The sequence below is a fragment of the Eleutherodactylus coqui genome, chromosome 4 (genome assembly GCF_035609145.1).
Source record: "Eleutherodactylus coqui strain aEleCoq1 chromosome 4, aEleCoq1.hap1, whole genome shotgun sequence".
Lineage (NCBI taxonomy): Eukaryota > Metazoa > Chordata > Amphibia > Anura > Eleutherodactylidae > Eleutherodactylus > Eleutherodactylus coqui.
The window spans coordinates 204,251,366-204,265,812 of NC_089840.1; the positions used below are offsets into that span (position 1 = coordinate 204,251,366).

Here is a 14,447-nt window from a genome sequence, read left to right on the forward strand (position 1 = left end):
TTAGCGGAAAAACCTCTTTAAACATAAAACCTGAATTCAGAATTAAGAAAAAAATACTCAAATTCTTCAAATTCTTTACGTAAATATCCTGGAGACCGAGGATTAATTTTGTTGCACCTGGAGAACTAAATCAAAGAAAGAATAGGGGATTGAAACAATTCAGTAATGTAGAGAGATGTCTTACCTAGCATTCAGACTCGCTGGTGCACAAATATCCAGAACATATTTAGCTGTCCCTATGCACAAGCTTTTTTCTGCACTCCCTCCGTGGTGTCACACCCTTTCTAAGCCTTGGAGAACTGACACTTTCTCCATGAGCTGGGAAGTAGCGACTAGATACTGTAGAGGGGTTTGTCACTCCTACATGATATACTAGCTGATATACCCGGCTTCGCCCGAGTTAATTTGGTACTGGTGTTTATCTGGTGTTCCCACGGAAAATCTTATGAAGTCGTGGTTACTTTAGAGATACCGAGGAAAAAAATATGTTCACCATTTTGCATGGTTCTTTGCGTTACCCAGGAAACACTACGTGGAGGCAACCATGCGACGTTTCCTTTATATAAAATGACATCAGGAAGTGAGAGAATTAGATTACATACGTAAAATTTGGATTTTTAAAATTTGCGCTTAGAACTGAATAATCGAGTTGGGACCCATTAACTTTTCCTATTTATGACATAATAATCAATGCTCGTGCCACATTTCAAGTGAGAGAATTAAATTACGTACGTAAAATTTGGACGCTAATTCTTTTTCTTCTGTGTGTTGCTAGGTGTAAAGTTATAATTACACGGAGCAGGTATTGCCTGAACAATCGCTCGTAGCAGTGAATTCGGGTGATAGTTGTCCTGTGCACAAACATGGCCACTGACATGGCATTGAGCGAGAAATCTCTCACTCGTTACTGTAAGCAGTGATTAGAGGCAAGTGGCCGAAAAAGAGCTCGGGTCCACTCTGCCTTCATTTTCTTAACGACTATCACACAGGCTAAAGTCGACCAATGTAAAGGTACATTAACCCTTTCCAATCCACTGTCTGACCTGTAAAGACATTATGATTTAAGGTTGTACAGCTCCGATGTTGGAAGACGTCCGTTGGGGTTCTCTTACTGTATATTGCCAGCCTCTCTGCTGTCAGAGCCTATCCAACGTGTCACCTCATGCAGTACTGGCTTTAGCCAGCATATAGCGCCGTTGTATTACAGCAGAAAAAATAGAAAGCCCCCTAGGAAAACCAGGATACAAATTGGACTGGAAAGGGTTAAACCACAAAGTCATGTGCCTCGCCTATCTAGTGGCCGCAGGGATAACATCCCCCAGCTGTGGGCCAGGTTTTATGAGCATCTCTATTACTAAGGAAGAGGCTTGGTGATAATAAACTCCCTACTATGGGGGCCATTCTGGAAACAAATTTCACATCTCTTTATAACATTGCATGGAAGACCTCAGTGTTATGTAAAGGTATTTTTACATGGGATTTGCTGGGTGTCCCATTGGTCAGAGTCCCAGCAAGCAGAGATTTATCCCAAATCCAGCGGATGGGGAATAAATATTAATAGGAAACCGCTTTTAATGTAAAATCTGAACAATTAAAAACAAAAAACATAGTCCCCCACTTTAATATCTTATTTAACTATATGATATTAAGCAAAGAAAGCTTCTAAAATCACATGTTATAATAGAAAAATGTGAGCAATCAAAGGTGAAAATGACAGCTATATCAGCTAATGTGTCTATGTGCACTATAAGCATGTATGTTCTTTTAGCCATTTTAGTACTCCTTTACCAGTCATACACTGCATGTTTTAAGTGGCCCCGTGTGTCCCTCTGGAATGTTTTTCTATTTTGCAGGCATATTTCGGCTTTCAGTTTAACTTTCATAAGTTATATTTTATTTAGGCATCAAGATCCATATTTTTTTAGTGTTTTTTTCCAGAACAATCAATTTAAATAAATATTCTGTTAAAATGGTGCCTACCGTATTTTCCGGACTATAAGGCGCACATAAAATGCTGAGAATTTCTCAGAAATAGAAAGTGCGCCTTATAATCCGGTGCGCCTTATATATGAACCCGACAGTCCAGGTGCTCCCCGACTTGCGAACAGGTTCCGTTCCGGGAGCCCGTTCGCAAGTCCGTTTTGTTCGCAAGTCAAACAAGTAGTAGTATGGAGCGGGATCGCGGGTGGATCCTGCTCCATACAACGTCGGGTGCCGGCTGTTCTTACAGCGGGCACCCGGCGGCAGCAGTTCCGACGAGCCGCGCCGCTTGTCAGAACTGTTAACACTTTAAATACCGCTCTGACAGCGGTATTTAAAGTGTTAACAGTCCTAACGAGCGGCGCGGCTCATCAGAACTGCTGCCGCCGGGTGCCCGCTGTAAGAACAGCCGGCAACCGATGTTCAGGGGGCCCGTACAGCGTCCCACGATGAGATCGCGGGACGCTGTGTGGTTGCTAGGCAGCTGGGGACCTCCTGAAAGGCCCCAGGGCTGTCTATGCAGAGTGCCCATCTAGCGCACGACTTGCTAGGCGCTCTGCATAGACAGCCCTAGGGCCTTTCAGAAGGCCCCTGGCTGCCTAGCAACCGCGATCTGACCGGACAGGCTTCTATCAGGCTTGATAGAAGCCTCTCCGGCCCCTGCACAGCACTAATGTGCTGCGCCTTATAATCCAGTGCGCCTTATATATGAAGCAAGATTGCTTATAATGCGCTCATAGAAGGTGCGCCTTATAATCCGGTGCGCCTTATAGTCCGGAAAATACGGTACTCTGTCATCCCCTGAGTAATGTTGTGAGTTGAATCCCCCAATGTCCTCCCTTCTTTGATTAACAGCTTCTCCAATGAATACATTTGTATTTTTAGTTCTCCTGACACCTGATTTTCTTGGATGCTAGACTCTGAAAAAAAAAAAAGGAATGCAATCTTCTTCATTCTAGAACTGCGGTCTTCAACATTCATAAGGCATAACGTTGTTGAGTAATGGCCAGCTCCGGTTACTCATCCCGCGAGATAAAAAAACATGCCTATTGGAGAATTGATCTAAATAAAGACAAATTGCACTAATTCCAGCATGTATAATATCCATGCATCAAAAACTGGTCTTCTCTAAATGCGGTTATCCCCTATGATCCAACTACCAACTTCCAGGATAAAGGAGATGTTTGATGAACAGTGGTCTGGCTTTGGGGGAAAATTTTGATGAATTAGTGGAATATATTTTTGTACAGGATTCTACTATGCCCATTTTCTACTCTCTTCCAAAAGTCTATAAGGGTATATTTTCCCTTACTGTCAAACCTGTTGTGTCATGGACTGGGTCCTCGGGAGAGGGGTTAGGGGAAATGGATAGTATTGTATTTATAACAATTCGTTAAAGACCCTCCCAGTTACATTCAGGATACAAAGCATTGGGCAGCCGGTTTTAATAAATTTTAATGAGATAAAATTCTGATAACATGCAAAAGAATTGCACTTTATCTGTCGATTCCTCACATTTTGGCTTCACAAGGCCCTTCAACAGCATCTTGCATTACATGGTAGCTCACTCATTAGAGATCTCTTCCCATCATAAACCTACTACCATTCAGTTAGCAGTACTCCGCAGATAGCTCTCCTCTCCATTCTACCGGGCTCCATTAGTGCTCAAAATGGAGACCTGCTCCGTTTCTGTATTGCAGCAGCCAGAGCAGTTATCCCTCGCCACTGGCGAACTACACAAGTTCCCTCAATGAGGGAGTGGTAGTAAGAAATGTCGTATCTTAACCATATGGAGGAGCTATGTGCGGAACACTCTTGAGAGCCCGAAAAACAAAAGGAAAAATACAGAAAGACCTGGCAACCCTGGATTATGTTTGAGTCCTCAACAGAGTTTACCAGTCTGTTTTATTAGACTTACTCACGAGCCCTGAAGGGGACGCAGGTCCGTTAGAGTTAGGAACTGACAGGAAGGCGCTCAAGGTGCCCCCTTTCCCTCCCCCTTCCTTTTTTTTTTTGTCTATGTGTATATGGGCTTGGTGTGTTATTGTTGAAGTGCCTTGTTCTTCTGTCACATTTGTTTAATTTGCTTTGATTTTTCCTATATCTTTTGTCTTTTCTTTTTTCTCTTTCCAATGAAAGGGGTTTCCATCTTATAAATAGTAACATTCATTATGACGCAGACCGCACCTCTATTTTCAGTCAGTTTTGCGTTGATATAGTAAAAGAATAGTTGACCGGGGGAAGGTGGTCTGGGGATCATTTTTGGGCTAGACAAATTGATTGTTCTATTTGTTATTCACATGAAGATGTACCTAATTGTTGTACAATGTGAATTGAAGGTCCTGCGAGACCTGTTTCCATTTTTTTTCATTCCTATTGCTATTTTCTAATGTTAGTAAAATATTTAGAAAAGAGATTAAACCTAAACCTACCACCATTTTGATGGCCAGCTCCAATCGCTCACCCAGCGTGATAAAAAAAACAAAAAAACATTCTTAACCCAGAAATGACCAGAATGAAGAGCACATTGTAGACAATATCGTTTTATCAACTGTTTGCAGTGAACACTGCAATAAAATTGTAGGAATTATCTGCAAGCATTTTACATGAGGATGAGCGGCGAAGTGAGAGAATAAGATTATGTACGTAAAATTTGGACGCTAATTCTTTGGCGCTTAGAATTGAATAATCGAGTTGGGACCCATTAGCTTTTCCTATTTATGACATAATAATCAATGCTCGTGCCAAATTTCAAGTGAATTAGATTCCGTACATAAAATTTGGACGCTAATTCTTTTGCGCTTAGAATTGAATAATCGAGTTGGGACCCTTTAACTTTTCCTATTTATGACATAATCAATGCTGGTGCCAAATTTCATGTTTCTACAACATCGGGAAGTGAGAGAATTAGTGGCAATGATGGAAATCGAACGATCTACGTGGGGGGGTCGTAACGGTCGACGACGCACGCACGCGCACCATTTATCGTAGCATAAATGTACTATGCCTATAATCTTCCCAGGAGTGTACTGAACAACTTCCCAAAGTTTCATGGCGATCGGATGAATGGTGTAGTAGCGCATCAAGGACAAACAGACAGACAGACACGCACGCATACATTCAATTTTACATATATATATATATATCAAACTTTTCCACTTTAGCTTGGGCAACCATAGGAGCCCCAGTTACAGAGGAAAACATCATCCCTGTAGTGACAGTAGTTACTAACAAAGTTGATCTGGGTCCACTAGGAACCTGCAGCTCTGCCTTGGCAGGGGGCACCCAGAGGTCACGTGATGGCCAAGCAGAATAGCGGAAGTAACACTTCTGCTTTCTCTCTTCACTACATGGAGCTCATAAGGCAAAACTGCTTCCGCCTTCTCTTCCGTGTCCTCAGCTGTAACTAACATCTGAGGACCGACCTGCTCCTACTAGATTATCATCGGCCAAGATTAAAACCCAGAACCCAGCACCGTAAATTTACTGTGCTTGGTCCTTAAAGGTTTAAACTCTATTGTACATCATTACAATAAGTAATTTTAGAATAGATATACTGTACCTAATCTAGCTACCATCTTAATAATCTTTATTTGCATGGTGCCAACTTATTTAAGCGCTTTCAAATCAAGGGGGAACACAAACAAGACAATTACATCTGGTATACTTATTTGGATAAAGAGGGGATAAGGGGTGCTTCAAGAGGTACAGGGGCAGAAGATGAGGCACGGGGGAGCACAAAACAGTACGACAATTACATACAGTATTTACTTATTTGGAACAGAACGGGGGTTGGGGTGATAAGGAGGTACAGGGCAGAAGATGTATATGAAAGACAAATGGAAGGTGTGGGGAGCCATAAGGAGGGGAGCTAGGGGACTGAACCAGGAGATTTGGTATGCCTCCCTGAAGAAGTGAGTTATTAAGGTGCGTCTGAAGTTCTGTGCGTCGGGGATTGTCTGGGTGTTTTGGGGTAATGTGTACCAGAGGACCGGTGCTGCCCTAGAAAGGTCCTGGAGGCGAGCCTGTGAGGATCGAATTAAAAGGGGCGCTTAATCTCAATGCGTTGGCTGATCAGACTGTGCTGACTGGGTGTGGTACAGACAGGAGGGAGACAATGTAAGGTGGCGCAGCACCATGGGGAGCTTTGCGGGTGAGGGTGAGGAGTTTGAATTAAGTTCTGTAGTGGATGGCATAGTGTGGAGGCGTCTGAAAAGCAGCAGGATGGGAAAATTAGTCTAGCTGCCACATTTAGCACGGATTGGAGAGGGGAGAGTCTGGTGCAGGGAAGGCTAATGAGCAGCGAGTTACGGTAATCGAGTCGGGAATGGAGGAGAATGATGAGCATCTTTAGCATATCCGTGGTAAAAAATGGCCGGATTTTAGCAATATTTCTGAGGTGCAGAGGGCATGTTCGGGCCAAGGATTGAATGTGGGGGGGTTAAGCAAAGGTCGGAGTCCAGTATGACCCCAAGACAGCGGGCATGGTGTTTGGGGATTATTATGCCAGATACTATGTAAATTTTCTATGTCACGTGACCCTCCACCCAAAAAATATCTCCACTTCCTCTGACAGCTTGTCCACATATGCTACTTGCCCCCCATCCATAGCCTCCAACTTCCTGCTGGCAGCAATGCAGGATGGGAGGACAGGAGAAGCACTGCGCTATATTGCTCATCTGCAGTTCAGAGGTCCTGTCTGAGGTTCAGCACTTTTTTTGGCACTCTCAGTCAGAGGCTAGTGCTAGTAAGTTGCAGGACCTGCAAGCTGTGGGAGGAGCTACAGCGCCTGACGGGAAACAAGCTCTATACATGCTGTAAATTGTAGGCAATAGTCCGCTGCTGTGTTTGTAAATGCAGCGATAGATCAGCAGTGACATGTGTAAAGAGGGTCCAGAGCGGCAAATAAAAAGTACAGGTTGCCGCTGCTTACCTATACCTCCTAGATTTTAGCATCTTCAGAATTTCCATTTTGTGTCCTGAAAACCACTTTAACTGGGCAACTTGGGTTATTTTATATTTACTCACTCCTATAATACTGCACAGTACAATAGAAGACATAACATGGCATTAAAAGCAGACTTCTCATAACAAAAACACATTAGTTCCAACAGGGCATACAGTAGAATAAGAACATTGTTGGATAGAAATGTTCTATTCAATCAGTTTTTCTCTGAACAGAATCTGCACGAAGCTACTCCAAGACCTCTAATTCATCCAATTAAACAAACACAGTACTAGATTCACCTCCAAACAGCCTGCCAAGGACATTTCACTTACTGATGTCGGAGGTTAGGATTCTGTTAGCTCTGAGCTAAGACAATTAGAAGCAACTCACACTGTGACTGACAAGATAAAGATCAGAGGACTGAGAGACCAGAAAACCCATCTGTCAATATCTCCAATATGACAAAACCAAGTCGTCAAAGTAAAGTGCTGGAACTATTTTACTCATAGCAAAAAAAAAGGAAGAAAATTCAGCAAAAGGACTACTAGTATTTCATTTTAAACATTCTGTAAAATGGGTTATCCATACACAAAAAAAAAATGGCAATGCTGCTCACCAGGTAGCACCAACCGAAAAGAAGCCATACACAGCTCACCCAATCCCACAATACTCCCGTTCCCACTGCGGATCCGTTCCCACTTCCCATGTCGTCACAAAACCAGGACAACATCGCTGTTAAAGAAACTGGATAGTAGTGTTTATAATTCTTTGTGCCTAGATAGCCCCCTTATCTTGGTAGAGGATGAATACATTTTGGGTGGTTGCTAAAAGAGGTTGTACCAAAATCCAAAGCTATCCTGTATCTACAGGATGAGGGATAACTATGATCAGTAGGGTTCTGACCACTGGGAGCCCATTGATCATTCATGTGGGGACTATTGGGAACCCATTTTTCAGAAAGAGGACGATGTGCATGTGACTTCCACTCTATTCAAGCAGGGACTGTTGGGACTTTAGTTCTTGGGATCAGTGGAGGTCCCAGCGTTCAAACTAACGGATATTAAAAATATTCTCTATCTTATAGAAACGGCATAACTTCAGTTATTGGCACAACTCTTTTCAAAGTATGCCATGCTGGATCTCTATGCTGGGTTGGAGACCAGTTTAGCAACCCACTATTCTGAAGGGAACCAAAAGGCCTATATTCATCATAGATGGTTCTCAGAAATAGAAAGACAACTAAAGAAGGGGTATAGAATATTTTTATTAGCTACAGAATCTGGAAGAAAGTACATGGTAATGTAAGGCAAAAATAAATAAGTTAACAAAAAGTCAAATCATTGAGGAAAATGTAACTAGAAGATTTTGTGAAAAATAAATCAAACCCACCTGCTCAAACTCCTCCATGTCAACTTCTCCATCTCCATTCAGATCAAACATTTTGAAAGCAATTTCAAAGTTTCTTTGAGGCGCTAGAAGACAGAAAAACAGAAATGTTTACTTATAACTGCTAAAAAGCATGGCTGTCTATTAAGCAGATCTATGATTTTATAGAATAAGGAAGAGGCGCACAACATGCGGTCCACAATGCCCCTATATATGAGGACAAGTACCAAGGGTGCACTGTGTAGCCATGTCTGGTCCCCTATATATTAGGAGAAGTACTAAGGGTGCACTGTGTAGCCATGTCTGGGTCCCCAATATATTAGGACAAGTACTAAGGGTGCCCTTTGCAGTCATGTCTAGGTCCCCTATATATTAGGACAAGTACTAAGGGTGCCCTGTGTAGCCATGTCTGGGTCCCCTACACATTAGGACAAGTACTAGGGGTGCCCTGTGTAGCTATGTCTGGGCCCCTATATATTAGGACAAGTACTAAGGGTGCACGGTGTAGCAATGTCTGGGTCCCCTATATATTAGGACAAATACTAAGGGTGCACTGTGTAGCCATGTCTGGGTCCCCTACACATTAGGACAAGTACTAAGGGTGCCCTGTGTAGCCATGTCTGGGCCCCCTATATATTAGGACAAATACTAAGGGTGCACTGTGTAGCCATGTCTGGGACTCCTATATATTAGAAGTACTAAGGGTGCACTGTGTAGTCATGTCTGGGTTCCCTATATATTAAGACAAGTACTAAGGGTGCACTGTGTAGCCATGTCTGGGTCCCCTATATATTAAGACAAGTACTAAGGGTACACTGTGTAGCCATGTCTGGGACTCCTATATATTAGAAGTACTAGGGGTGCCCTGTGTAGCCATGTCTGGGCCCCCCTATATATTAGGACAAGTACTAAGGGTGCACTGTGTAGCCATGTCTGGGTCCCCTACACATTAGGACAAGTACTAAGGGTGCCCTGTGTAGCCATGTCTGGGTCCCCCACACATCAGGAGAATAAAATCTTTAGACCCGCTTGGCACTCCACAAATGAGCATATGAGTTAGGGGCATCGTATATGCAGCAGCTCTCTCCACCGTAGTTTAAAGTACTTATGAAATACCAGGCAGTTACGTCGACATCCATCATCTACAATAGAGTCTCATGCATAGTCTCTTCTCTGAGGTGCTGATGGGGGAAAAGGTGACCCCCGTTCTCCCAATAGATGGGAGTCCTGGAAGTGGAACTTAGTTGAATTTATTATAGCATATACTTGGGACATACCAGAATTGTCTATTAATCAAACCCTTGTGGCCCCCGGAAGTGGCCCTCAGACAAGAAAAAGTTGTGGACTCCTGTAATAAGTCATATATAGCGTGTCTAAAAAGCTACTGTGGCCACAGGAAGATATTATTAGTGGACAAAGTACTTTTCCATCCAGGAAGAATATACAGCTCTTTATGGATATACAACCTATGTATGAACTACAGCCACAGTGTAATATCAGAGGCCAAAGATACCAATGCTATTCTTTCCATCAAGCGAGACAGAATTTACGACGACGGCTCGAAAACAGACTCAGACAAAAGCATAGCTTTATTTCTAAGTTTAGTGTTTCTTTAAATACGACAAGCAGTATATTTCCCTTCTACTGTAGACAGAATAGATAATTACCAAGACAATGGGCCAAGATTGATCTGTATTTTATAAAGAAATCTGGAACGGAGATCTAAGACTCTTCAAAATGGGAATTCAAAGGTCTGTGTAACACTGGAGATTTTCTCATAGCGTTTCTAGTCAAACGCTGTTCTATTACAATCGATGCTCTCGTAGGTCATACTGTCACGTTATTGATTCCATAGCCCACCTCAGTAGGAAAATGCTGTGTGCAGCATTATTAGGCAGTATGAAAGTCAGTCGGAGAAAGAGCTCCTCACTTTAAAAATGGTGAAACTCTATGAACCAATAAGACCAAGACACTAAGCGAACGAACTGTTATGTACATGTATCCTATTGATTGAAGCCAAATCTGCGGAAGAACTAATTCTAAGCAGTCACTGCCAATGAGGGTCAAAAACTAAATTCGCCCATCTCATGTACACACTAGGGCAGTGGTGGCGAACCTATGGCACGCGTGCCAGAGGCGGCACGCAGAGCCCTCCCTGCTGGCACGCGCCGCCATCGGCCGCTCACCACCTTAGTGAATGCCTGCAGGGGCCGCGGCTCCCCTGCTGACATTCACTCAGCGCTGCTATCTGTGCTGATGCCGGTGTGTACCAGGATCCTCCTCCCTCGTCCCCCGACGTCTCCTACTTTGGTTCCGCAAGAGCAGGGGGAGAAGGCATCCAACAGAAGCACACTGCTTTCAGTGTGCACCTGAGAGCAAGCAGGAGAGGAGCAGCGCTCCTACGAGGAGGAGGGGTAAGTATGTGGGGCAGGGGGCGGGTATTCTTACTGCTGGGAGAATCGCTGGGGGGGGGGGGGGGGGGGAGACATTCTGACTGCTGGGGGAATCGCTGGGGGGGCGAGAGACATTCTTACTGCTGGGAGAATGGCTGTGGGGGGGGGGGGGGAGGGGGAGACATTCTTACTGCTGGGAGAATCGCTGGGGAGGGGGAGACATTCTTACTGCTGGGAGAATCGCTGGGGGGGGGAGGGGGAGACATTCTTACTGCTGGGAGAATCGCTGGGGAGGGGGAGACATTCTTACTGCTGGGAGAATCGCTGGGGAGGGGGAGACATTCTTACTGCTGGGAGAATAGCTGGGGGGAGGGGGAGACATTCTTACTGCTGGGAGAATAGCTGGGGGGGAGGGGGAGACATTCTTACTGCTGGGAGAATAGCTGGGGGGGAGGGGGAGACATTCTTACTGCTGGGAGAATAGCTGGGGGGGGGGATGGGAGACATTCTTACTGCTGGGAGAATAGCTGGGGGGGGGATGGGAGACATTCTGACTGCTGGGGGAATCGCTGGGGAGGGAGCGGAGTCATGACTGCTGGGAGAATCGTTGGGGGGTAGCATTATGACTGCTGGGAGAATCACTGGGGGGGAGGGGGGGCATGGTGACTGCCAAGAAAATCGCTGTGGGGGAAGGGGGGCGTGCAGACTGCCAGGAGAACCGCTGGGGGGGGGCCATTATGACTGCTGGGGGAACCGCTTGGGGAGAGGGGGGCATTATTATTGCTGGCGGAGGCATTGTGACTGGTGGACCACTGGGGGGGTATTATGACTGCTGGGGAAACCGCTGGGGGGGGAGCGGGCATTATTACTGCTGGGGAACCGCTGGGGTATGTCACTCGTATTACTAATGGGGGGGGGGGGGGGGGTGTCACTATTATTACTGCTGTGGGATGTCACTATTACCGCTGGGGTATGTTTACATGCGGCAGAAATGGGCAGGGCTGTTTCAAAATAGACAGGGTGCAGATTTTGACTGCTTTTTAGATGCAGAAACGCTGCAGAATTTTCCACAGAAATCTCCGCTGAGGACATTCTGCAGTATTTCCGCGTCCAAAAAGCAGTCAGAATCTGCACCCGGTCTATTCTGAAACAGCCTTGTCCTTTTTATAACGACGGGGGTAAAATCATACATTGTGATAAGCCCCGCCCCCTGACGTGTTGGCACTTTGCGATACATAAGTGGGTTTTGGGTTGTAGTTTGGGCACTCGGTCCCTAAAAGGTTCGCCATCACTGCACTAGGGCAATTTCATACAATCCCAATTAACTTAATATGTTAAATCGGAGTAAACCCACCCAATTTACTGCAGGACTGGAGCATCGTATTCAGATAGGCCGCCATCATTTCTTTTCCAGTACAGAACAGTAAACAAGATGGCTGCAACTTCCTAGCAATAGAGCCTAGGAAACGTATCGCAGGTTGTTTTGTTTATTTTAATGGCATTTGAGGGGGACAGGCACGGAGCCAACATGGAACTTAAAGGGGTTGTCCCGCGAAACAAAGTGGGTCTATACACTTCTGTATGGCCATATTAATGCACTTTGTAATATACATCGTGCATTAAATATGAGCCATACAGAAGTTATTCACTTACCTGCTCCGTTGCTGGCGTCCTCGTCTCCATGGTTCCGTCTAAATTCGCTGGCGGCTTGCTTTTTTAGACGCGCTTGCGCAGTCCGGTCTTCTGCTCTGAGCACGAGCCGCTTCAGTGTGCTCGCCGCTACAGCTCTTCTGCGCATGCGCAGACGAGCTGTATCTTCTCGGGAGCGCGCTGGAGCGGCCATTCTGCTACCATCCTCTCTTAGAGGAAGGTGCAGAGCCGCCCAGCAGAGCTGCCCAGGTAAGTGGTGGGTGACGGACTGACGGGGGTGACGCGTGACTGACTGCCGCTGTGGCCCGGGGGCCTAGCGCGAGGGAGCCGGGGGCCTAGCGCGGGGTGACTGGTCGGCCGCGTTCAATCCCGGGGTCCGGCCGGCGGCTGCGGGGCATCTGGTTGTCAGGGAGACACAGCTGGTAGCGTCTCGGGAGCGCGCACGTCGGGCTACAGCAAGCGACGGGAAAAGACGGCGGCCATCTTGGGGAAACTTTTTATAAGTTGCTGAAACGCTGGAACTGTAAGTACAAACCAGCTAGAAAAGTCATTTACAGGGGGGCTTAGTAATGTATGCTTAATTAGGGGGACTGGGCAAAAAATAAATTTCACTGCTTCCTCGAGACAACCCCTTTAAGGTGCGTTAGGACAGAACGATTGGTTTAAAAATCAGGAACAAAAGTGAACGATAATCGTTCAGTTTAAAACATAGCCAATGACTAAATGTTGAATTAGAATCGTTCAATTGTCTTCGTCGTTCGGTTTCAGCCAGCATAAAAATCATTGTCAGCTTTTCAATACATTTAAACACTGATCGTTCAGCGTTTCACATGGAAATGTGAAAAATTTTACTATCAGTGAACGAGAAGATCATGATTCCTAACGATGACTTACCTGTCTAAACAAGTAATGGTGATGGGCTGGTGATGACGTCACCAGGTGGTTCACTCGGGCAAATGAGAATCATGAGATTCTCGTTGTGTGTCAAAGGATTATCTCTCTGCAGAGGTCTTCTTTATATACTGGGGTCACTTCATGTTAATCAGGTCTGCCAAAGACAGCCATAATATTAAATATTTTGCTACGATATTATGCTCCCATTTGCATATTTCCCAGAGGAGCATGGATGGCCTTATAAGTCCCCTCCCTCACCATCTATGTGCTCTCCATAAGGAGAAACGACACCCTTCCTGACCTATGCTACAATAAGAGACACCCATCAACTAATAAGGATTTCCATGTCATATGTTCAAAATATTGCTTTCTAGATGCAATGTATTTATGTAAGAGAAAATAAAGAAAAAAGGGAACCGAACAATAGCTGTAATAAGGACATAACCCTATCATTATCTGCTGAGACAATAAAGGGCTTGCACAAGCTCAAGAGCTACAAAAACAACAGCATAATAAAACAAAAAGCATGTTTTAATCACCCGGTGAGCTGATCAGGAATATGTGCTAAGAATACAAATGCTCAAGATTACACTGGATTACAAGAGAAAGAAATCCCACGAAGTTCCTGTATGTAATTGTTCGGCATTACTAGGTCTGCACACAGCATGCACATAGAATACAGGTTTGTACCGTCTTGTATTCTCCACTTTCCTACACTGCTGGGATAATTATTCCCAATAATGCCATCATTTATTTCAGTGAAGCAGCTTTTAGCACCGCAGGACTTTAAATACACCGGGTGACCAATTACCATACAGTTATGATTAGAATACCTTTCATAATTCAGAACTATAGGCTGGCATTCCACCCCATAATCATTGCTCATAGTAAGTGGCATTGTAAAACAAACAACTTGTTATATAATCCTTAAAACAATATATGTATTTATGCTGCAAAACTGTTTCCAATTACTAAATACAGCTAAAAAACAATATAAAAGCTTATAAACCTTATTGACAAACAGGGCCTAACATTTTATGTGCATGTTTTTCAGCCAACACCATCATAATTTGGGCTGCTTTTAGACGAGCCGATTCTCGTTTGACCAAGCGAGTAACCTCACCACTAGCTCATCCGCTCTTGTTCAGCCTGTTTAGACAGGCAGACACGTAGTTAACGCATAGTTAACGAGGATC

General features: G+C 44.7%; 1 protein-coding gene across 1 annotated transcript in view; it reads right to left on the reverse strand.

Annotated features, from left to right (window-relative positions):
* MICU1 (mitochondrial calcium uptake 1) overlaps positions 1-14,447 on the reverse strand; it is a 275,102-nt gene that overhangs the window by 128,335 nt on the left and 132,320 nt on the right. The window contains exon 7 of the mRNA XM_066600576.1: positions 8,318-8,400. Within this exon, the coding sequence (XP_066456673.1) occupies positions 8,318-8,400 (83 nt within the window). The remainder of the gene's footprint in view (positions 1-8,317; positions 8,401-14,447) is intronic.